This window comes from Strigops habroptila, chromosome 5, assembly GCF_004027225.2.
Source record: "Strigops habroptila isolate Jane chromosome 5, bStrHab1.2.pri, whole genome shotgun sequence".
Lineage (NCBI taxonomy): Eukaryota > Metazoa > Chordata > Aves > Psittaciformes > Psittacidae > Strigops > Strigops habroptila.
This window is the reverse complement of record NC_044281.2, coordinates 12,992,410-13,015,457: the sequence shown is the minus strand read 5'-3', so window position 1 is coordinate 13,015,457 and position 23,048 is coordinate 12,992,410. Positions and strand designations below refer to the sequence as shown.

Here is a 23,048-nt window from a genome sequence, read left to right as displayed (position 1 = left end):
AGACATTGCACTGATTTTCACAAATATTTAATAACAATTTTATGGAAGATTAATCCTAACCAAATGCAAGGAGGTGAAGTCATAAAAAGGATTGATTCTACACAAATTCTTATTTCAGTTAGTACAACTGTCGATTATTCAGGTTCTTTGTATAAAAATATAGAGAGTAAAGTTTTGCATTATTTGCCACACATGGTTTTTTTAAAGTTAAAATTTTAGTTTCCATTGTTTCTTAACACTCTCAGAAGTTCAAGCACAAATCTGTTGCTGCTATTTTGATAGATACTAGCTACGCACAGGGCAGTTCAGACACAATTCTTGGGGGACATACTCTGGATTTACTGGCAATTCCAGATGCTTTCTCAGTTAGTGCAAGCTTCGTTTTTATCAGAATATACAGAAGGAGTAAGTGTAATACACATTGTCCTGTGTGCTACACATAGTTCACCATTCTTCTCAACTGGTTCCCCAATTTTAATGAGAATCTTAACTGTGGGGCTTTTTGACTTTTCTGCCCCTCTTCTTCCCTGATTATTGGATCACCAACCCCCTTCACAGTTTTGCTTACACCATGTTAAAAGCCCATTCTTTATTCCTCTGCATACCTTATTATGTTCTCAGCTCAGCTCTTTTGTTAGTAACCCTTCTCCCACCCTTCTAAAACCAGTTGAGAAAATCAAGTTGTTGTCCATGATATCACTTTGACAACATCTGCCTCCTTTTGCAGACCTTCACTTGCTTCAAGATGAAGGACTTTGTTTTGATGACTGCTTCAAAGTACATGACATCTGAATAGCTGCTTTCACGTTTAACCCTTCCATTCCTCAGCAGGATCCAATTCGACAGCCCTTTTACTGCATTCCCTCTTAAATGCCTCTAGATTTCCTCCATGAAGTGACTTATGCTCAGAATATGCTTGCCAGTCTCACATATTGTGGCACTAGTTATTATTCAAGTGTCTTAGGACCTTAGGACCTCAGGACCTCACTGCTTTTTTTTTTTCCCCTGCACAGGGGAAAGGGAGAAAAAAAAAATACTCTTGCATTCTCGAAGTGAAATCATGGATTTGTTTGTTATATTATTATTGTATTGCTATTCTCCCTTATTTTACACACTTTCTCCCCACTTTTTTATTCATTTACTATGTTGTGTCACATGTGGACTGCATATTCCTGTGCCCAAAGGCCATATCTTCAATTTTAAGTGGCGTTATATAGTCTGCATACAGATAAGTAAAATAGTAATTAGGGTTTCATTTGTTTTGCACACAAACATTCTATTCCACTACTTCTTAAAATAAAGGAAGCTAAATTTGCTGACAGCTTCATTAATGGTACTACTTCTCTGACAGGAAACAATAAAAGCAAAGAAAGTCTCTCTATTTGACATATAAGATACTTCTAAGTTTGTACTGAGAAAATGAGGAAAAAACATTGACTAGATTTTAAATTCTTAGCTAAAGCAATGTTAAACAACTGTGGTCAAATAATTGTATTCTGCTGCAACAGCATTAACTACTACAGGCTAAATTTAACTAAAATCTAATTAGGCCAGATTCATCTTCATATAACTAAAAGAGAAATTATTTAACAGGTTCTGGTAGAATCTGGATGTAATTAATAAGTATAAAGTTTACCAGTCACACAAAATAAGCTGTTTATAAGGACTTCTTGGAAATGGAGAACACCAAGCAAACAGCTAATTTGCCAATACTAAAATATTAGGTTTTAGCAGTGAAGCAGATTGGTATGCTCAAATTTTGGTAACATACTGAGTACATAGGATGTATACACACACATACGTATGTATCACACGTCATCTTCACTGTATCTATGCGATACACACTAGAATTAGGGATTTGCATTATGTTCTATATAAAAAAAGTTTACAGAGAGATCCAAACAGTGCTGCAGCGGGCATGAGGAATGATTTACCCTACTGTTTCCACATCTTTTTTTCACTCATTTAGATTCACTGAGTCATTCATCCCAGCCTGCAAAGCAGAGTAAGAATAGCACAGAAGGCTGGAACAAGTTCTTCCACTTCTCAGCTGAGTCCTACTCGAATACCAGCAGCAAGTCCTGCGAGACAGGAGTGTGTGCCCTGGACCCAGCGCTTGTCTCCTGTTACAGCTGGCACAGCCCAGGCCTCTGTGGCTATTTCAATCATGGCAGCTGCTCCGGCTGCAGCTCCCAGACCCGGGCCATTACAGCTAGAAATAAAGGCAAAGAACTTTAAACATGCAAACATAAGACACCGACACTGTGGTGGCATCCAGACAAACTTCATTACAGGGTTCCTTTTATCCTTCTCTGATTGCAACTGAAATTATTTTAATGCAGAAAGATTGTTCTTGGGCTAAGTGCCTGCTTTGCATATATATGGCAGTGCCACAGCCTAAGAAGATAGCTGCTATAATTTTCCGACTACAGTCTTAGTTTTCTTCAGATTACTATCTTGGCTGTACATATCACATCTCAGACAGCTAAATATAATGAAATTTTCTATTTAATAACTGGTAATCACAAACATACCTAATCTTCAGTTAAGAAGTTCCCTTGTCTGCAAATAAATATAGAAAAATAATGTCCACTGTTTAGGTTTTAAACAATCAAAAGGACTGGCAAAATTCAACTGTATAGTACGACCACACAAAGATTCTTGCAAGTTAGAAGGCACAGGGACACAAAGCCCTCAACTAAATCAGATTTACTGACTTCTCTCTGAAGGATAGAGCCAGAAGGAAGGATTCATTTTCAAGTAGATTCAGAAACAAACTAACTACAACAGAACCACACCATGACTAACAAAAGGAAACATCTCTTAGAGGTGGACAACTAAACAGATGCCTTTAAGATCATTTAATATAATCCTTACCATAGAAAATAGCTGGAACAGTAACACGACCCATTATTTTTCTTCATATATGTTTGTCAAGTCTTAACAAATTTCAGAATAGCAATGGATTGTGGATTAGTTTAAGTCCTTGGAAAACCTAATTAAGGTTCTCTAATAAGGACGGTCCAGGAGTTTTGTTCCAAATATCTGTACCCATGCTGCTCTGGTTGCAAAAATAAACCATTTTATTTTTAACAGAAACCAAGCCAAACTAAGTCTGTTAAGGCAAAAGCAAGAGCAGTAGAATACGTTTAGTCAGTCGTTCTTGTCACTGAACTACGTTAAAGCTTTTCACACCAGGTGAACCTGACCCTTGTGGCTTATGCAGAGGGAAATGTACTTCATGGCATGAATGATGAGCTTGAGATGACACTGCCAACACCCGATACTTTGATATTAAGTGCTGCATTCTCTAATGTATAACTTAAGGAGCCCAATTAACATATATAACATACTGTACTTTCAGGCATCTCAATTAAAAAAAAAAAAAAAGCCTCTTACCCATATTTTCTCACACCCAGCCTGCTTACAACTCAAAATAGAAAAAGTATATATAGTAGAACAATAAATGGAATATCAGCTTTTGGCTAAATGTAACAGCTGCTGTGCAGCTACCTAGCCTGCTTGCTGGTAAAAGGCAGTACAGCAGCTCAGAGGTTCACTATACCACTAGCTGTGTCATTGTCTGCCGTTTACTCCAACCCAGAAGGTACACGCCTTTCCACTGCTCCTGCTTAAAACTAATAAAATTATTTTAATGCACCTCACAGGTTCAAGCAAGTACAGTATGTAACAAAACAGACAAAGGGACCACAGGAAAAGCGTGAGTTACAGCACGATTGAAAAAAGATCGTAAGGAAGTTTAATGTGTGGCATAACTGAAATAAAGTATATATTTATGCACAGGATAATCAATTAAATTACAGGATTATATTTATACACAAGATAATCAATTAAATCCAATTTTGAAAGTGTGAAAAACAACGCATACCATAAACTGCAAGTTACTCATACACACTGTGAAGTCGTAAATGGATGACAGCCATTCAGTAAAGTGATTTGGGCATTGTTTTGGAAGTTCAGTTTAAAAAATTGCCTACTACCTCATCTCAGAAACACAAGTTGTTCCACAAGCAGCAGATTAGTGTCTATAAACATGCCCCTTCTCCCATATTTCTTACGCAACTCCCACCCATCCCACAAAAGGGATACCCAATTCTCCCCCAGATCTCTTACGGCATGCCAAGTGAACAGAAGACAAAATATATCGTGCTTTGTCCAGAACGGTGTATGCACCAGCATGCTTTGCAGGATCCCTACCCTGACCGGGCAGCCAGTTCTAAGCAAAAAGAATTACCTGGGCTGAGTTCTGCTCTGTTTTCTCCTTGAGAAACCTCTACCTTGGAATTGTCTCCTCTATCCAGTTCCTAATTTGCATGAAAACAGTAGCAAATTAAGCTCTTGAGACTTCTAGCATCTTTCACATATGGTTGAAATTGGCTAGCAGATTCAGAAGTTAATGGTGGAGATGGAAGGGTTCACAGATGGCGGTGACAGTCTTCTGTGTCCAAAGTGCCTATTTTTTCCCTCCCTCTCTCCCAGAAATAAGAAACAAAAGAAAAAATGCAGAGTACTGAAAGCTGCGGAAGGTAGACACTTCTAGAGTTCAAAACAAAAAAATGTGATTTTACTGCAAACCCAAGAATGATGACTTGGAATAAAATGCCGTCACCACCCAAAGACCTGGTGGTTTCCAAACTCAGGAGACTGGGGGAAAACAAGGAGAATAAAGGCCTTATCTAAATGACTAGGGGTCTCATTCATTCTCACAAGAGAGAACACAGATCTTCAAAACTGCTACCCACAACTATTCTTTCTTTCTCTCCCCAAGCACAAAAACTTCATTTCACCACCTAACTGCAAACAAGTCTGACAAAGCTAACACACTATCTCTGTCTGGCTGTCTAGTACACCTTGGTTTTCATCCCACTGCAAGCCAGATTGAATCCTTCATCCTTTCCAATCTCTCCTGTCCTGCTAGCTTTTCTTCCTCCTGGTCACACACCCAGACCGATCTCACCTACCAGACTCCACTCCTGCTGCTCAGCCCAGCTTCCAGCTCTGCAACCACCAGAGTCAGGAGGGCACCATTGGAAATTTAAATTTTAGGAAGAGCACAAGTCTTTAAATTGCAAAAAATTCATTTTAAAACATTGATCATCACCTCAAGCTTCCCATTGCAAATTACGGTAGCCAAGTTTGAGACACTAGGCTTCAACACGTGAACTTATCAGACTGATGTTCCCTGCCAAGTGTCTGTGTGTGTACTCCAAACTACGTGTTCAGATGGATTGCCACATATTAATTAAGGCATATCTTAAATAATCTTGCATTAGAATAGAAGGGGGAAAAAAAACCTACTACTGTTGCATTATGAAAAACATGCTCATTAAGCACTGTAACAGGACAGACTACCTAGACAGACTGTGAAATCCCTCTTCGCTGGAGATTTTAGAGATGTTAGACAAACACTGTATCTGTACTTACACAACCAGACCATGGAGGAAACAGAAGTCACTTCCAGCCTTACACTTCTGCGAATTTATGGTTCAGAGAAAGAAAAAAAAAAAAAAAAAAAAAAATCAAACCCAAACCAGTATCAACCAAAAAGACAACCCCACAAAAATCAATTTGAGTACCAGAACATTTGTGTGCTGGAGAACAGTTCTTCCATTTCACTTATTTTTAATTCAAATTCAAGCAGTGAGCAGTTCCACCAAGCCTACAAGCTTAATAAAATAAATGCTTAAAACTGCTTGTAAGCTATGCACAGATGCCAGTCATACCCAACACCAAGCCTGTTTTATTCAGGGCATAAACATTTTGTTCCAAATGAAACTTTACACATCATTTACAGCCCTGGCTGGGAAAATGAGATTCTGCTCAGAAAATGACAGCACATATTCATGGCGCAGCCACACTGAGTCCAAAACACAATATAGCTCCAGTGACAGTAAGCCATGCACTCTATTGGTAGCAATAAAACATTTCTGAAGAAACCTAACATATCAACATTCTCAGCCCTCTGGGGAGAAAAGCAGGGGAAGGTGGCATCTGCCAAGCAAACAATGCCACTGACTATACAGACTACTGAGAAATACTTTAGGAACATAGAAAGGCAGGGGGGACAATGGTGTAACGGTCAACAGAAGGTTTTTTAGAGATCATAATACATGCTAGAGAGATGTTACCAAAACAACCACTTTATACAAAGTTCGCCATAAGAATTATAAGAAACACAGTTATGCTTCCCTCTTTGTCCAAGGTGAAGTGAGGTTTGCCTTCCTTTATGATGGAAAGATAGGCTGACAATTCAGCCAACCTTGATTCCTTTGAGGGTAAAACCATTCACACTGAAGCAAGGTATCTATGTCATGTCTCAGGGCTTGAAATTTGGGCTCCTTGGCCATTGGACAAGGAGTGTAGCTTCCATTTCCTCATAGGCTATGCTTACACTGCATGGTTCAGTACAGAAGTACTGAGGTTTGCTTGGAAACTGGAAGCAGCTTAGACAAAATATCAGAGAGGTTCATACAGACTGATTTACCTAATGGAAAAAAGGCTCTTCTCAGCGGGGTAGATGGCCCTGTGCAGAATCCTGTGCTTTCAGAGCCACGCTATTTCTTTACACAACTAGACAGTTAACGAAGCCCTAGTCTGGCATACAGGCTGCACTTGTACGTGTGGTTATCCATCAAGCATACCAGTCTTGCTCCTCAAGCAAACAGTCTGTTTCCATCTGCTAGGCTAATATTTCTGAGACAGCTCCCAAGTCAAACAGAAAAATAAGTTTAATTTTTAGATTACATCTGAATGAGAAGTAGAAACTGGGGTGCAGATAGCTTTAAAAAAAACCAAAGACAACCCTATTTAATATCCAAGATACATAAAGTCAATTACTAATTCAAAACACTGAATTAGAAGAACTGAGTTGAACTGCCAAAGGAGGCTTTTCCTCACATCACACAATTCATATTTCAAATGAATTATGTTGAGATATGAAAGTAACTTTAACTGGCAAGACAGAATTGGATAAAGATGCTTCAGTTCACTAATTTTAATTAATAATTAAAATATCATTTAAAAAAATACTTCAAGCTCTATCCCATTCCATTCACACTGAAAATTTTGAGGCCCTGTTGAACCACACAGATAGAGACTTATGAAAAGATTCCCAAACATAAAAGCATATTCTGTTTGCTTTAATTTTCACTTTATACTTTCCGCAAACAATTTACACATTAGACAATGGAATGCTGTCTACCCTGGGTATGTATAAAGAAGGAAAAGTGGTTTAGTATTGCATATCACACAAGCCAATCAAGTGAAACAAGGAAAGATTGTATCTTTAATATCAGGTCTATACAAACACCCAAACAAAATTCTTTAGCAATACTGGGGAACAGCTCAAAGGTTCACCAACCACCTCTTCAGGTACAACCCTCACAACTAACACATCTGAATCCTCTACAATATAAGGGCATGTAAATATGTCTCATAGTTCTAAACAGAATATTTAGAAAGAGATATTTCAAGTAATTTGAAAAATAAAGAACAAAGTAGCACAAACCATTTTTTTTTTTCCCAATATAACTTTTTAAACCCCTCAAATTTGTACCTAAAATTAGCATTGGTAAAGTATTCTTACTGCAATATTTCTCTTTACAAGGGCTAATATATGATTTAAACACAGAGTTACCAGATACTTGTTAAGATCTGGATTTTATGGAGGAAGCCAGTAATATTCCCCCCCCCCCAATAATCAGCAAATAATTCTGAATCTAGAGCTAGTTCTTTATTGTATCTTCAATTACAAATGTGAAGGAAGAACCACCTTCTTTCTTCATTTCTATTCCAGATTATGAGTCAAACTGTCATCTAAGCCCCACTGTTCAGATGTTTTTTTTGTCATCATCTTTCCATCTTTCCTTTCCTGCCCATAATAAGCCCAGGTCTTTGTGGAGCTCTCCCCAGGGAGGTCCAGATATTCTCCTCCAGACAGAAACTTACAAACCTGTTATGAAAATATTTTCCCCTCTGATGTCGTGATTTTGCATTTATAAACACTCAGTTCTATACACTGCTGAGATATAGTATCCATTCACTAACCAGAAGTAAGCATTGATAGGGGTTTTCAAAGCTACAAAGGCAGCAATTTCACTCTGATGGGAGCATACAGTTCATACTTTGGGGGAGGGGAAGAGAAGAAAGAGTGTTGGCTCTTTCATGAACATAAAAGGGCAGAATTACACATTAGTGTAGCTTCCCCATGTATAGACATATTTTTTTCTGAAATGCAGCGTAAACTTAAAATCAACCATTAGTTACTTTAACTAAAGCTCAAATCATCCGTGTAATTACTTTTACAGAGGATTATGAGCAGGGTTTTTTAAAATGCGGATTGTTAAAATTTCACAATTAAGAAATAAATCATAATGGGAAATTACATTCCTATTCACAAAACAACCAAACAAGCTGGCATCATTAATACCCTTTTAACAAGGGAAAACCAGAACTGAAACACCGGGGATACCACTGCCAGGTCAGGATTGAGGTGAATTGGCAAAATTGTGCAAATGGGCTCATACCGCACCTGCCCAGCCCCTGGCCTGGTTCAAATCCCTACTTGCTCCTTCAGGAATCCTTCTCCTTCATCAGGGCAGAGAAATCACCAACTCACTGGAGTTTTCACAAAGAGGAAAAAAGCCTATACTAGTTAAAAATTAATATTTGAAGGAAGAGTTGAGATGCTGGGCATTTTGATTCATATGTGCTTTAATACTGAGATTTTTGACCTTCAGAAGTCCCTTCTTCCAGAAAAAAACGGGAAAAAAAGGCGGGGGGGGGGAGAAAAAAGAAACCACTCCTCAGAAACTACCACAGAGAGACGCTGCAGACATCAATCTAAAATAATGGCAGTCAAAGGTCAGGATGATATAGGCAACATCAATCTTTTCATTTAAATATCTTATTGAAAGAAACCTCTTAAAAAGCAAAGCAAGAAAATCAGGAACTATCCAGTCAGAGTGATGAAGCAGCTGCCTAAACATGTATAATTTACAGGATTTTCCTAATAATGACACCAAGTACCTTCAACTTCGACAAATAATTCTGTTTTAAGACCTCGCTGAAATGTAATATGGAAACTACCATCAGCTTGGTGGGTCATCTTAGCAAGATACAGCAATTTTCTTACAAAGATTCATTTACGAATTATGCACATTAAATTACAAAAATAACACTAAAAAAAAAAAAAAAACCAACAACTAAGCACTGCAAATTATATCCCAATTAGCAAAAGGACACCAAAGTCCTAAGAGTCTTCCAAAACTGCTGGGAAATGCACACTGCAAGAGGAATCGGTATTAGCGCCTAACAAAGCTGGGTAACACTCAGAAGGCTCCAACATGCTAATCTTGTCACCATGACAGAAAACCAAAGGATGCCAGACCAATACACATCTCCCTTGCAGTATCACGGCCAAACATCCTACATAGCTGACATTGAGCTTCTGAGCAAAATTAAAAATAGGTCTAGAGTGTCCAAAAATACGAATAAGGACGCTCTTAGCATCCATGCTTCCAACTTCTCTTTTAGAAAAAGAATACTCTTCAAGACCTTTCAGCATTCCTCAACGGTGTCTTGTATTACTGTTCTATAACTGCAATAGGAATACCCACATTTTTGCTCCAGATCCCTCTTCCAAGAGAAGGAAATATTATAAAACTGCAGCACATGTTTAAGGCCCCTAAAAGCACCGATGCTGATAAAATTAAAAATGGCTGTGCCCAAAGATCCCACAGCAAAACGGGCACAGCTCTGCTGACGATTAAAATATATATTAAAAATTCCAGCATTACCTTACAAAGGGCGAGGTATGCAAAACCAAAAAGATTATATATTTTTCCAAAATTGAAATAAGTTATTAGACAAGAGATGCAGATCTAGGCAAAGCATACGTCTTGAATGCAGGTCATTTACACAATAAAGCAGGTTTTATTCTCCGAGACACTTAACGTACATCGGGATTTCAAAACTTTATCAGGCTGGAATAGATGCACACCACTTTTTAAGGAGACCCAGATGTGCCCAAATACCAGCCGACCCCACCCCCATCTCCCTCTGCCAAAATGGCCAGTTCGTTACACCCACTGGCTACTTACCAGCCGCAGTGCTGAGCAGCAGGGTGGCACTGGAGAGCAGGAGCACCAGCACAAGGTGCTGCAGTGAGGCAGTCATACCTGGGGAAGCCAAGGTTCGAGGCAGGACGAGGGAAAAAATTAAAAGAAATAAAAGAAAAGGGGGGGTGGGAACCCGACGAGAGGAATTTCCTCCTTCTTCCGCACAGCCTTCCTCAACTCTCTCGGTTTACAATCCCGTCTGGAAGGGCAAATGGCAGATGAGAGGAGCCGTCTTCGCTCTTACTCCATTACACCCGCCTGCCTTCATGCCTGGGGTGTCGGCACGGCTTCGCGGACCCTGGGGAAGCGCCTGCTCCTGCCTCCCAGCCCCGAGGCATGTCCCCCCGCCGGGGAACGGCGGCACGCTCCCGACCGAGCTGGGAACAAGGCTTATTTCCCACGCAGCTTCACGATATCGAAGAAACAGCCCGGTTGAGGAGGAAACATATCCAGACGCGAGCCCGCGTCTACAGCAATGTCAGTCAGAGCTGCCCCCGCCGGCTGACCGGGGCACGGTCACAACAGGCTCTACGGGCTCACGGCAGAGCCGCGTCCCATCCCGTTAAAAGTCTCTGTCTTCTCGCCGCCCCTCTTCGCTGCCTCACGCTCCCGGGAAGGCGGCGGCGATGCCCTCAGTCCCTCCGCGGCGAGGCGCGACCAGCTCCGTTCTCACGGCGAGGGCTGCGGCTGCATCCCGGCCCATCTGCCTCCCGCGCCGGGCGGGCTCCACCGCGCGCCCCCCGCCACCGAAGCGACGCCACCGTCGGCCACCCCGACAAAGGTGGGGCCCGGAACGCGGGGCGGCGGGAGCGAGGCCCCTCCTCGGCGGCTCCAGCTGCGAGGGCACCCGGCTGCCCTCCGCGGGCGAGAGCGCGGCCGAGGCCCTTCCCCGCGCCGGGGGCCGGCGCTCCCGCTCCTCTGCCTACCCTCCCCGAGTTCCCACAGCGCCAAGGCAGCCCCCGGCCTAGCCCGGCCTCCTCTAACCCCTCAAGTCTCCGCTCAGCCCGACGAAAGGCTCAGCCCCTCCGCGCTGCCAGCTCCGCACCGCTCCGCCTCCTTCCCCTGCCCGCTGCCGGCTGCCGGCTGCGGGCGGGTGCCGAGGGCCGGAGGTCCGCCGCCCCGCCGCGGTTCGCGCCCCCTCCCGCCGGCCCGCCCCAACAGCACCAGCGGCCCCGCCGGCTCCAGACACAAAGGGGAGTCAGTCCAACCGCCAGCCCGGCCCGCCGCGCCCCCCGCCGGACAGGCCCCGCCCCGCCACCGCCGTCACACGGAGGGGCCGGGCGGCGCCCGCCTCCCGCCGCCGCGCCCCTGACCATAGAGGTGGGCCTCCAGGTAGGTAGAGAGGGGCCCCCGCGGGCAGAAGGGCGGGCGGGGGCAAGGCGATGGGGCGACCCGACGTGGGCCGCCATGTTGTGGGAGGGGGCGCCGGGCCGGTGTCGGTGGGGCGAAGGGCGCCGGGGCGACTAGAAGAGCCGGAGACGAGGGGTGGGTTTGTGAGATAGGCCCGGCCTCGCCCCGCCTGGCATGGGTGAACGCTCCCGACGGCCCTTCCCGGGAAGGCCGCGGGCAGCCTGCGGGAAAAACGTCTGAGCCTGTCACCAGGGAAGTGAGAGCTCAGGGATCACAAAACCGCGTCGAACAAAAAGAAAAGGCAGAAAAAACCCAACAAAACAATACTTTGCAGGCCCTGAGGTTGCATCTCCTTTGAACTCTATGGCTTTCCTTTCAAAAACCCCAAAGCTGCTGCCTTGTCCGCTCCTCCAAGCCATCACAGAATGGTCCTCGTTGGAAGGGACCTTTAAAGATGGTTGAATTCCAGCTCCCTGACACAGGCAGGGACACCCTCCACTAGACCAGGTTGTTCCAAGCCGTGTCCTGCCTGGCCGCCTCTCATGGTCCCTGTTGAGCTCCACTACAAGCACCAGCAGTACTACCTGCTCCTCTCCCTCACTGAACCCAGGCAAGCGTCCTCCCCCCCCAGCTCATACAGCTCTGCCGGGCTCTCCCAAGCAAGACCATTATCTGCTTCTTAAAGAGATTTTATGATTTCAAAACAAAGATAAAGTTAACCCGCTGAGCAGTTGGTATGCTTTAACCTTTGCTGTGTTGCACAGGACCAAAGAGATAAATTGAGGCTAGCAGCTGATTGGAGAACTGTGACTGGAATGCAGTGTCTGATGTTCTGGCCTAACAAGGCTCTTTCAAACAAGTTTTACTGGGTGTAGCATAGAAAAAGCTTCTTAAAAACATCCGGCACACAAGAAGGTACCTTCACATTCGGCCTTCTCCAAAGGGTCAGTTATGGGAAATGCCTCCCTGTGCCTGAATTCCTACACCATTTTCAAGAATGGGGTACAAGGAATATGAATGCAAAAATCCAGTTCCACACCTCAGAATATTAAATACCACTACATAAAATGGTGTAGCTGCAAATCGGAGTTACAGTTTTAATGATAATAAAAGGTTTCTGCATATCTCTGTTCCTCTTCACAAGCCATAAGAGGTGAAATAGATGTAATGTGATTCTTGCATCAAGAGAATTATTAAATAAATTCTAATAGGATGTTGTGATGCTTTGTCCAGAGACACAGTTTGACATTCCTGGGGTCAAGCTGAGTTTATGTGGCTGATTGTTATATAAATGTTTTAAAAGTTTGTTACAATATCTTTACTTCCAATCTGTGCAGATCTAACATGGATATTGGTGAGAGACAATAAAATGTAGAATCTGCAATTGTAAGTTGTATTGCCCCTTTCCAGAACTGCAACCACATGTTAACCACAGTATCCTTCCTGTTATTTGTGAAATGCAAACTGTCAAGAACTAACCTTTAAAAGCAAAAAAACACAACAACAAGCAATAGTTTACCTCCAAGAGAGGAAAAAAACCCCAACACTGAGTATTTTTTGTGGGCTCAAACTCCAGTGTTCTTTTCTGGTTCAGCAAGGACACCAAACTATGCAACTTCTGCCCAGCTGAACCTACCAATAAAAGAAGCGAGGTGTACTTTGCTCACAGAAAACAAGAACCTAACTGTGTGGGCTGCACAGCACTTTCACTGTTTAGATGGTAAAAGAAAATTACTGTAATTGTTTATGACGTGTATCAAAACCTGCTAAGCCTGAAGTAAATGACAGAAGTCTCACTTGTTTTAATGGTTTTAGTTTTGGCTCAGTGGTTAATACTGGGAGTTCTTCACAGGAAATTGTACAAAACAGAAATTCTGCCGTAAAATACAGGCTTGGGGTTGTTTGGGGTTTTTTTTCTCTGCAAAACGGATTGTATTTTTGTTCTGTTTTCCTAGAAAGAAGGAACAGGACATGCCATTTTTAATACAATTATTTCCCCTCGGTTTCACAAAAACACAGACCCCGATCAAGAAAACACCCTTGTGAAGGCCATGGGGCTGTGGATTTGCTTTGCCTGAGCTTGGGCTGATCTCCCAGTCTTGCGATCCCAGCAGTCTGCAAGGCTTTCTCCTCCGTCCCTAACCTATTTTGAGTTTTGCAAAAGAGCTTCTCCTCAAGGGCCAGGTCGCTCCTAGCCCTGTGTGGCTGCGAAGGGCCCCTGGACACACATGGATGCCAGGTTGCAGAGCCAGAGCCGTTGCACCCCTGTTTCTCTGGAGCTGCAGGGCCGAGGAGGGGCTGACCCCCGCTTCACCACACAGATGTAGGAAGTAATCGCTGCTGTCTAAGCGCAGAAGCAGCTTCCTTTTCCCACGGTGGTGGGAGGAAACCAGAGATCTAAGTTGTCAGACTCAGACTCAATCATTGTTATGTGCTTGGACAAGAACATATTTATAATTCTTTCTGTGATATTGTTTCATCTGCAAGCTAGGATTTCACTAGTCTAATATTTAGCAATGTCAAGTAAGACCCACAGAAAAATACTCAGGATCATGAAAACTTGCAGAACTGCAGCAGAGAAAATGTGACATGGGTTCAGGTAAGGGTAGGGGAGAGACAAGAGAAAACCTGTAAAATCGGGGATTATAGGCCTAAAGGATGCTGGAGAGGGACTCTTCATCAGGGACTGTAGCGATAGGACAAGAGGTAATGGGTTTCAACTTAAACAGGGGAAGTTCAGGTTACATATAAGGAAGAAGTTCTTTACTGTGAGGGTGGTGAGGCACTGGAATGGGTTGCCCAAGGAAGTTGTGAATGCTCCATCCCTGGCAGTGTTCAAGGCCAGGCTGGATGGAGCCTTGGGTGACATGGTTTAGTGCGAGGTGTCCCTGCCCATGGCAGGGGGGATGGAACTAGATGATCCTGAGGTCCTTTCCAACCCTAACTATTCTATGATTCTATTACCAAAATCTAAAAGAAAATATATTGGCTGAAGCACTCTACTTCCACCAGGAAGAACTTTATCCAGTGAAACAACAATATTGAACTTAATGGAGACAAAATTGTTAAAAAGTAGAATGAGGAGAGAAGACTTTACAGAATTGATGCTCTTTTGCAACTGTGTTCGCTGTTGTCACAGCCAGGCAGGGGCAAGGCTGCGCCAGGAGGGCAGTCATGGGACAGGGGCAAGGAGGACAGTGGCTATGGTGGTGCAAGCACCCAAGATGCGAGTCTGATGTGCAACAAGTCCATGTCAGGGCACATGTGTCTTGCCCTCGGGCAAGGGAGCTTGGAACAACAGTCACATGGAGCACGCAGCGTACTGAGATGAGAAATAAGGCTGATAGGCATCTGAGATGTTTCCCGCCGTCAGTCATACTGATGCAGACGCAAATATGTTGATACCACTTCCGAATACAACTCTGTACCTATGTGTAATTAAAGATGTTCTTGTTAGCATCTCCTTTAAACAATACACATCTTTTCTTTTTAATTACCTGGAATATGGAAAACTCTTTTCATGCTTCCAAGAGAGTATTCCAAACAGTGGAAAATAAAATTAACAAAGGATGAAGAAAACAAAAATGAACTACCAAACAATAGCTTTAGCCCTATTTCTTTTTAGGAAATGCAATGTTCAGGCACTTTAAAAAGATTTCTCAGGATAGGTTCACTGTTATCCAAGAGTTTTTCAGCGCTGACGCAATATAGCTATTATCATCGTTAGGACTCAGGGGACTGCTCTTTTTGACAGGGCCTTTCATGAAGTTAACAAATCAGTTTAAAACAAGCCATAAATTATATTTGGCTGCCCATCAGCTTGGCCAGAGTGTTCTCTCAGTGCTCTCACAAGCATCGGGGAAAGAGGATAATAACGTGGTCCAATGTTTAGCTTTTAGGGGCTATTTCGTTCGCAATTTGAAAACAAAGCATCCCCATAGCATTAACTCTGATGCATAAACATATGTTAGAACAGCAATCAAGATGTTTGCAGACTTTCCTACAAATAAATATACGCATTCTGGATCTTAAGTAACAGCTTAATAAATAATGGATTTGGTACAGGTCTCTACTGTGAATGCCTGCCACTCATTGCTAAATTAGGGAACTGTCAGCAAGATCACCTCCCCAATCTCGCCTCCTGTAACAGCGCATGGAGAGAAAGGTGGTTTCTGATAGCCAGGATGCAAGCCTTATATAGCTCTCTAGATTAACAACCTGAACTGCAGCCAGAATGAACTGAAAAGACAATACTGTCTACTTACAGTCTGCTGAGTTAGCAGCTAAAGCTTCAGCCAGTGCAGCCGAACAAGTAATCACACGCAGATGTCGTTACCCTCGGAAGTATTCAGTTACTTATTTTATATAGATTTTCCCATCGGTGTCCAATCTGGGGTGTTGCCCAGAGACATTAACACACCCCTGTAAGTCCCCGTGGAGTCAGAGGTCAGGATAGCGAGGGTGGCTGTGGAAAGACCATAGTTACAGGGAAGTGGGCACATGGTACACAGAAAGAAAAGTGGTAAATTCTTCCAAAGGGACTTTGGAAGCAACCTGGACCCAGAAGTACCTTTCTTCAGTATGGACATGTTTCCTTGGGAAACACCCTGCCCTTCAGAGCCTTCCTGCAACCTACCAGCACCACTTTCACCTTGTCTGAACTACTGTCAGTTTCTGGTCCTTTTCCAGGGCTTGGTTTCATCTTGGGAAAACAGATTCTGCAAAAGAGGGACAAAGAGACACCAAACTGTGACTGAAGCCCCGGAAGAATCCTTTGTGGCAGAAAGTCAGTTCCTTTCTGTTCTTTCTGACAGGCAGGAAAAGCGCTATCTACGACGTCAGGTCTGTCTGCCCTGCCAACATGCAAGACCGGCAAAACCTCCTGTGGCATCACATACCAGAGCAAGCTCTCACGCTCCCATTTCTACCAACAGCCTTAAGGAAACGGTAAATTGAATTCCCTGCCTCAGAGGGAATTCTTTTCCCCTTTAGTCCAGTTAAATAATCTGTGCCAGACATTACTTTTGGCCTTTAGACTCATAAAAGTCCATCTGAGGGCTGTTATCACTTCATTTTTCTTTGTCTCTGAAGCACAGAAAAGAGCACCAACTGTCAAGCCTCTGAAAAAAATCAACATTTGTGAGTATGAGCTAGTAAGTGTTTTCAGACCTGGGGTTTTCTAACTCTGCCATGTTGCTGTGTAGTCTACTGCAAAGTGAACCATACTTTGCAATGAAGTCACAACAGTCTTTGACATCATTAGTTCTATCAAAAGAGAAGTTTTGTGGCAGCTGTTTACCTTTTGATGGGAGACTTAATTCATGTAATGCAAAAAATTAAATGCACTGCTCTTGTGGCAGTCCCTGGAAAGATTTGTTTTGATATTAAACTTATTTTCTTTTATGCTGGTCTCACATGTCCTGGTTTTGGTATAGTGAGTGGTTTCCTAGGGGAAACCAGTAATTGCATGATCAAAGATGCAAGGATCAAGCCTGGAAATGTAAGCAGGTGAGTGTGTGACAGGTAAGCCTTCGGTACTCATAGAATCATAGAACAGTTTGGGTTGGATGGGACCTTAAAGACCGCCTAGTTTCAATCCCACTGCCATTGGCAGGGACACCTTCCACTAGACCAGGTTGCTATCCAAAGCCTTATCCAGCCTGGCCTGCTCAGAGAACAGGAAGAGGAAGGTTCATACTGTGGAATAAACACACAAAGAGAATATTTTGCATCTAAAAGGGTTAGCAGCGAAATAGTTAAGAGACATTTTTACATTTCATAATACGTGATATTTCCCTGTGATAATGAACTACCAACAACATTCGTAGCAGTCACCGTCTTGTTTTAGAGATAACACTGCTTAGTCTGTGAAAACCTTATCTGCATTTTGGGGGTGGAGGTGAGAGAAACTTTCAAGCTAGCTCTGAGGAGCACCTCCCACTTTGAATTAAGTCTGAAATCTTATGTTAAAGGCCACTTGCAGCTTGCCTGAGTCTTTTGGCTTGTTCATCACAACATAAAATGGGAAATTTGCTGCAGGGTGTTTATCAGCTCAAAACATCACTTATTCATTAAATCCAACAATGGACTTAGTCAGAAATAGAAGTGTAATGAACTGTGTTGGAATCATCTCCTGGTCCATGGCAGAGGGGTATGTCATCGCATAGGCCTGCAGGGTTTCACTCCTGAGAGCTACCTGAGCCTTCTCACACTCGTGACAGGTGGCTGGGAACAGAGCTCCTGGAATCTCCAACACACTCTTCTCCTACTGATACCTTCCTTTTTCCTTTTGTTTTTAGGTGGGGTTTTTTTTCCCTGTTGTTGTTAGGGATATTTTTTAATCACTCACTATACAAGCTCGTTGGCAGTGCAAGCCTGGTTGGTTTTCAAAGGCCACCTTTTTCTCTCTGTTCTTTAATTTCTCATGGATGATTAGACCTAAAAATATTTCTCAAATTGGCTCAATACTTCTAGCAGAAAGCTAATAAAAACGCTCTTTGAGAACAAAATGAAAGCCTCTGATAAAGCCTTGGTGGACCTGCACTCAGTTTGCCATGGTGGAGGTCTGGAGGAAGCAGCCTCTGTGTGTGCTCATTGCTAACCACCCTTGAACTCCACACCAGCCTGACAGATGCCAGATGTTCACCTGAAAGAGAGAAGCAGTATCTACAAAATGCAGGCATTACTTGTTATTTTAAATGTCAAATTTTAATGGCCAACCAGCCATGCATTTAACTGCTCCCCAAATGTCCTGAGTGGTGGTAGCAGCAGTGGCACCATTTGCCCCTGAGTGACACCAAGCCTTGGAGGTGTGAAGCCTCAGTGTTATTCCACTCCCCAGAGAACACACCATATACCTTGAGTGGCTCTGACATCTTTGTTGCTGCCTGCCAAACACGGATGGCTGGTGGGGTGAGGGCACGGTCAGAGTTGCATTTGTCTCCTGCCTTTTTTCATCCTTTTTTTGGCAGCTGCTTTGCAGCCATGGTTCTCCTCTGAGGCTGTTGTTTTGGGCAGTCATTTAGTGTAAGAGGACACATATCCCCTTCTCTCCGTGTACTTCAGCAGTGGCAGTGCAACCCTCAGCCTTTGCTGTTACTTGGCTTGTTGGTCTCTCCCTATTTCCTTCTCAAGGAGTCAGCAGCAGTGTCGAGAGAAAACCTTTAGTTCAGGCTGCTTACCAAGTTCCCCTTTACAATGGGAAAGGATGCATCAAATATGAACCAAACAGCAGAGCTTCTTCAGGTTTTGACTTCTCTTGGAAAGGCAAAAAACAGTGGGAACAGAACTGAAACATCTTTTAATTTCGGGCTTGCTGCCACCGCAAGCACGATGGCAGAGGTCTGACCTTTCTTGGAGCCATCACTCCCAGAGGAAAGTGCTGCTCGGAGTGTGCCTGCTCAGCGCTCCTCTGCTGCACGGATCCAGCTGCAGGAACATCACCTGGAGAAAGATAAAATTATTACCTTTTCCTATACCAAACAGAAGATTTCTATCCCTTATGCTTCTGCCTCTAACGTGACATCTGGTGCCTGACAATTTTGAAACTTATTTTTGTCTGTAAAGAATGTTCCTTCAGACCAAGAAATGAGGCAGTATCTCTGTACGGCCCCTGCTTGCCTCTCATGGATCCATTTGGAAACATAAACCCAACTAACTGCTTCCCTGTAACATCATCAGAAATCCTCTTGTGGAAGTGATACAGACCAGACCACCAACTCCAGCCACTGGCAGCAATGCTGAGCTGCTCGGGCATGCAGTGAGCACTGAGGGCACAGTTGCTCCCTTCACCCCACATGAGCTATGGTCATTTGAAATTGCAGAGGTCTAAAAAGCTTTGATTCACAAATGAGAACCAGGCCGCTAGAGGCCATTACCAGAGCACAAAATAGGCTGTGCAAGCCTTGTGTATGTGGCTTGGGGGGCACAGACAGCCCTCAGACTCTGTGAAACAATCTCTGCTTGCAGTTTTAGATTAAAAGGCATGGACATAAATGAGGATGGAGGGACAAGTGGGCAGAGATTGCTAAAGGGAAAATTGCCCTTTGTTTCTCCATAGCAAAGAGTTTGTAGTTTTTCTACACATGAAAGTTCATCCAAAGCAGGAAGGACAGTCTCACATAAAGAAATGCCACAGGAGGTACTTTACGTTTCATAAGGTTGAAGGAATTTCCCCCCCCCCCCCCATTTGACACAAAATACTTGTGGTGGTTTGCATGCTGCTTTTTCCCTCCCTTCCTTTCCCCTGCCCCTCACTGAGTTCAGTAAAATCAGTGTCTGAGCAGGGTGTCCCCTCTCTAACATTGTTTTCACTTTCACTTTTGCATTCATTTACTTGAACCATCCCCTCAATTTTGGAGAGGTTTCATTTAGCAAAAGGAAAAACCATCCCCCTGTACCTCTGTCCCCATAACGTTGCTGAAGCTCTCACGTTCACAGTGGAAGGAGTGTGAAGTGAGGGCAGGCAGAAGGACAGACACTGAAGTAAATGTGGCACAGAAAGAGGGGAGCTAGGGAGGGAAAGGAGGAGATTAGAAGGTACAGGAGAGGGTTAAGCAAGCTGGAATTTGTATTTCCCAGTTTAACAAAAAGAGGGATGCTAAACTCAGACCTCTGATATCTGTGACCAAACCTCCCTGTGGGTTATCATTTTACTGAGAGACAGGTATTTGTATGGTAGTAGAGTTGCTGTGAGACGCTGTCCCCACCAGTGCTCCCATCAGAAGTAAGCAAATGGGAGTAGAGCAATAGGAGGAATCCTATGATTTTGCCTTAACAACAAGAAGGTGCTGGTCTGCCTGCCCAGGAGTCCTGCCCCAGGGGATCTCCCATCTGTGCCTGTGAAGGGAAGTATGTTAAGTCGGGGTAGCAATAGTGAACATTAGGTCTTTCAAATGACCTGGGATGTGAGGCTGTTATTGCAGCCATCTGCCTGGAAGGGCTGAAGATCAGCGCATGCCACAGGAGTGTAGGATGGAGAAAGCAGCAGGGAGGACAGCACGCTATGTGACCTGCTGGCAGCCCTGTCAGTCATCCCCCAGCTCTCTCTGGCCACCAAGCAATCCCCACTCCAGTATCCCATGAGTCCTTCTCTCCCTTGAGGCAGACCTCATCCTCTCCTTCTCCTCTGATCACAGCCCACCTCTCTCACAACCTTCACCCTCCCCAGCCACTTCCACAGCCCCCTCGCCATGGTTTCGGGCCCAAGGCAGCAGCCTGTGCTGACGCTTGAACAGAGGGTGACTAGCCTTCAGCTCTCCCTCAGCTTCCCACCCAGGGTCATGTCCATGCGCACCATCCTTGGGCAAGGTGTGGACTCACAGGGCACACACTGCCTTTGGCCACCTGGCATGCAGAAAACATGAGCACCTGCAAGCCCTCCCAGCACCTGAGTGGTGCAGAGCTGGGCCAGGGCTCCCTGACCAGCCAGCAGGACAGGGCAGAGGGCTGCGAACCACGTAGCCCTGCTTCAAATGCCCCCAAATCCAGACTAGGAAGTGAGAGCATCTGCAAGCCAGAGCTGGGCTTCACTTCCCTCCATCTCACAGCTGCCTTGCTCCTTTGACCCAGCCCCAACAGATACAGACACAGAGGGGACAGGGGGGTGGCAGCAACATTGTGTGAGGGACAGAAGACTCCCATGGCTGGCTATGCCAACATTGCTGCACTCAGATGCAACTGGGAAAGGCTCAAAAGTTTCTCAGTGCCCACCTGCGGGAGCAGGTCCCTGGGGGCAAGCTGGCAGATAATCCTCAGCTCAGAAGGAAACAGCAAGTCCCCTGTTTCTCTCAGCATAGTCAAAAGCTGTAAAGCAGATTGCTCCTGCCCTCCGCCAGCATTCAGACCTCCCCTGCATGTTTTGTTGATGAAATCTCTCACCCCAATTCAGGAGATAGTGGTGTTTCTTAAACACGCTCTGCCTTGCTACCAGAAGAGCTTCTGACCTTGTCCTGTCTTCTTTTTGGTGTTTGGCAAATACTTATCAGCACTCGCAGTGACCTCCAGCCAGCTGGGCAGAAAGCTTTGGAGCCAAACATACGCACAAATAATTCCAGGGGCAGCTGTTACTACTGTATTATCTCCTCCTGTGGTTTCGACACATACAGATAGTTAATAAAGATTGCAGTTTGCAGGCCCTTTCCCTTTAGCTCACCAAGGAGCATCTTCCTTCAACTCGGGGCCATTAAACCCATCTCAGCAATGGAAGCTTTCAATCTGGTATTAGCCTGTGTTGCCAAATGTATCTTACCCTTGAATGAAACAGAGCCCAAAACAGCCAAATCACAGATCATGGACCTGCCATCTTTAGCTGAGAAAGCCACCATTTAATCACACTTCCCAAATTAAGCGGAACAGAGGCTGCTCTGTGCGTATGCAAACATAGCAGCCCCTCTCTTCAGCTCCTCTGGCCTCCCACAGCTCGGCCGTGAGGTGTTTTTTCACGCTGACGCACAGAGGTCCAAGCCTGATCAGAGTTCATTCAACCCAAAGAGCAGCAATGACTCGCTTCCAAAAAATGAGACTATTATGGCTAAAGACTATTATGAAAGCCTGTGTGAAGCTGAGACCAGATGTGTGCTCGGCTCACTCCAACTGTTGCTTAGAGCAAAGCTCTGTTTTGTTTTTATGTTTTTTTAAACAACAGAGGACTGACAGGAATTGGGCCTTGTCTGTAACAAAAAAGATTTCCTGATGTTTTCTTTCCCTGCTATTACAGATGTGTGCCAGTGGGAACACACCCCACTGACAGTGGGCATAACAGCTCTCAGAGGGTGGATGAAATCGTGTAAGGAGCCCATACACGATAGGATGGAAGTGAAGGGGGATGCCATCCCATTTAAGTTCAGTTCCAAGAATCATCTTGGTGTCGTTGGGACTTTGTTAATTCTATCAGTAGGATGCACTGTATCATCCTCTGGAAATCAGAGTGATTGCATGGCTAAAATCAGTCTTTGCCTTTACAGCAAACCTTTCATCAGAGGATCTCAAAGCGACTTGCCAGCAAGAACGGGCACAACCTCACACTGTGCCTATGAGATAAGCGAAGGGTGAAATAGATTAACTGCTTAAAAGCACACAGCAGCTCTGTGGGATGAAGGAAAAATAAGTAAAATATATATATATGTTTGAAGCTGCACAGGGTTTTATGGAGAGGCAGCCTGGAAGGCTGCCAGGATGCTGAAATTGCCACCCCTGCACAACCACGAATACCATGGAAACCAGCAGGGCACCGGCAGGCAGGAAAGGATATCAGCTGAAAAATGGCTTTCCACGAAATGTAGCCAGGCTGGAACACTGCTCTCCTCCCGGCTGAGCGAGGACTACGTGCCCAACCACCAGTGCTGCTGCCGGTGGGAGCAGGGCTCCAGGAGGGAGTCATTCCCAGTAATTTCCCAGCCTGCGGTAATGTTGCTTTCCTGGTGGTGGCCAGCGGATGACAGCAGAATGTGGGATGGCTGAAGGCTGCTACACCATGTCAGCTGTGGTACGGAGGTAATGGAAACCCCGAGTGCCAGGTAAAGCTCCAACACTTCCTGGGAGGTGTAGGAAGATGAAAGT

General features: G+C 44.4%; 1 protein-coding gene across 2 annotated transcripts in view; it reads right to left on the bottom strand.

Annotated features, from left to right (window-relative positions):
• BMPR2 (bone morphogenetic protein receptor type 2) overlaps positions 1-12,325 on the bottom strand; it is a 112,401-nt gene extending 100,076 nt beyond the window's left edge. The window contains exon 1 of one of the 2 annotated variants that reach the window (XM_030488575.1): positions 10,122-12,325. In XM_030488575.1, coding sequence (XP_030344435.1) covers positions 10,122-10,197 — 76 coding nt within the window. In that variant the 5' untranslated portion in view covers positions 10,198-12,325. The remainder of the gene's footprint in view (positions 1-10,121) is intronic. The other variant, XM_030488576.2, reaches the window with a different exon arrangement.
• Between the last annotated feature and the right edge of the window lie 10,723 nt (positions 12,326-23,048).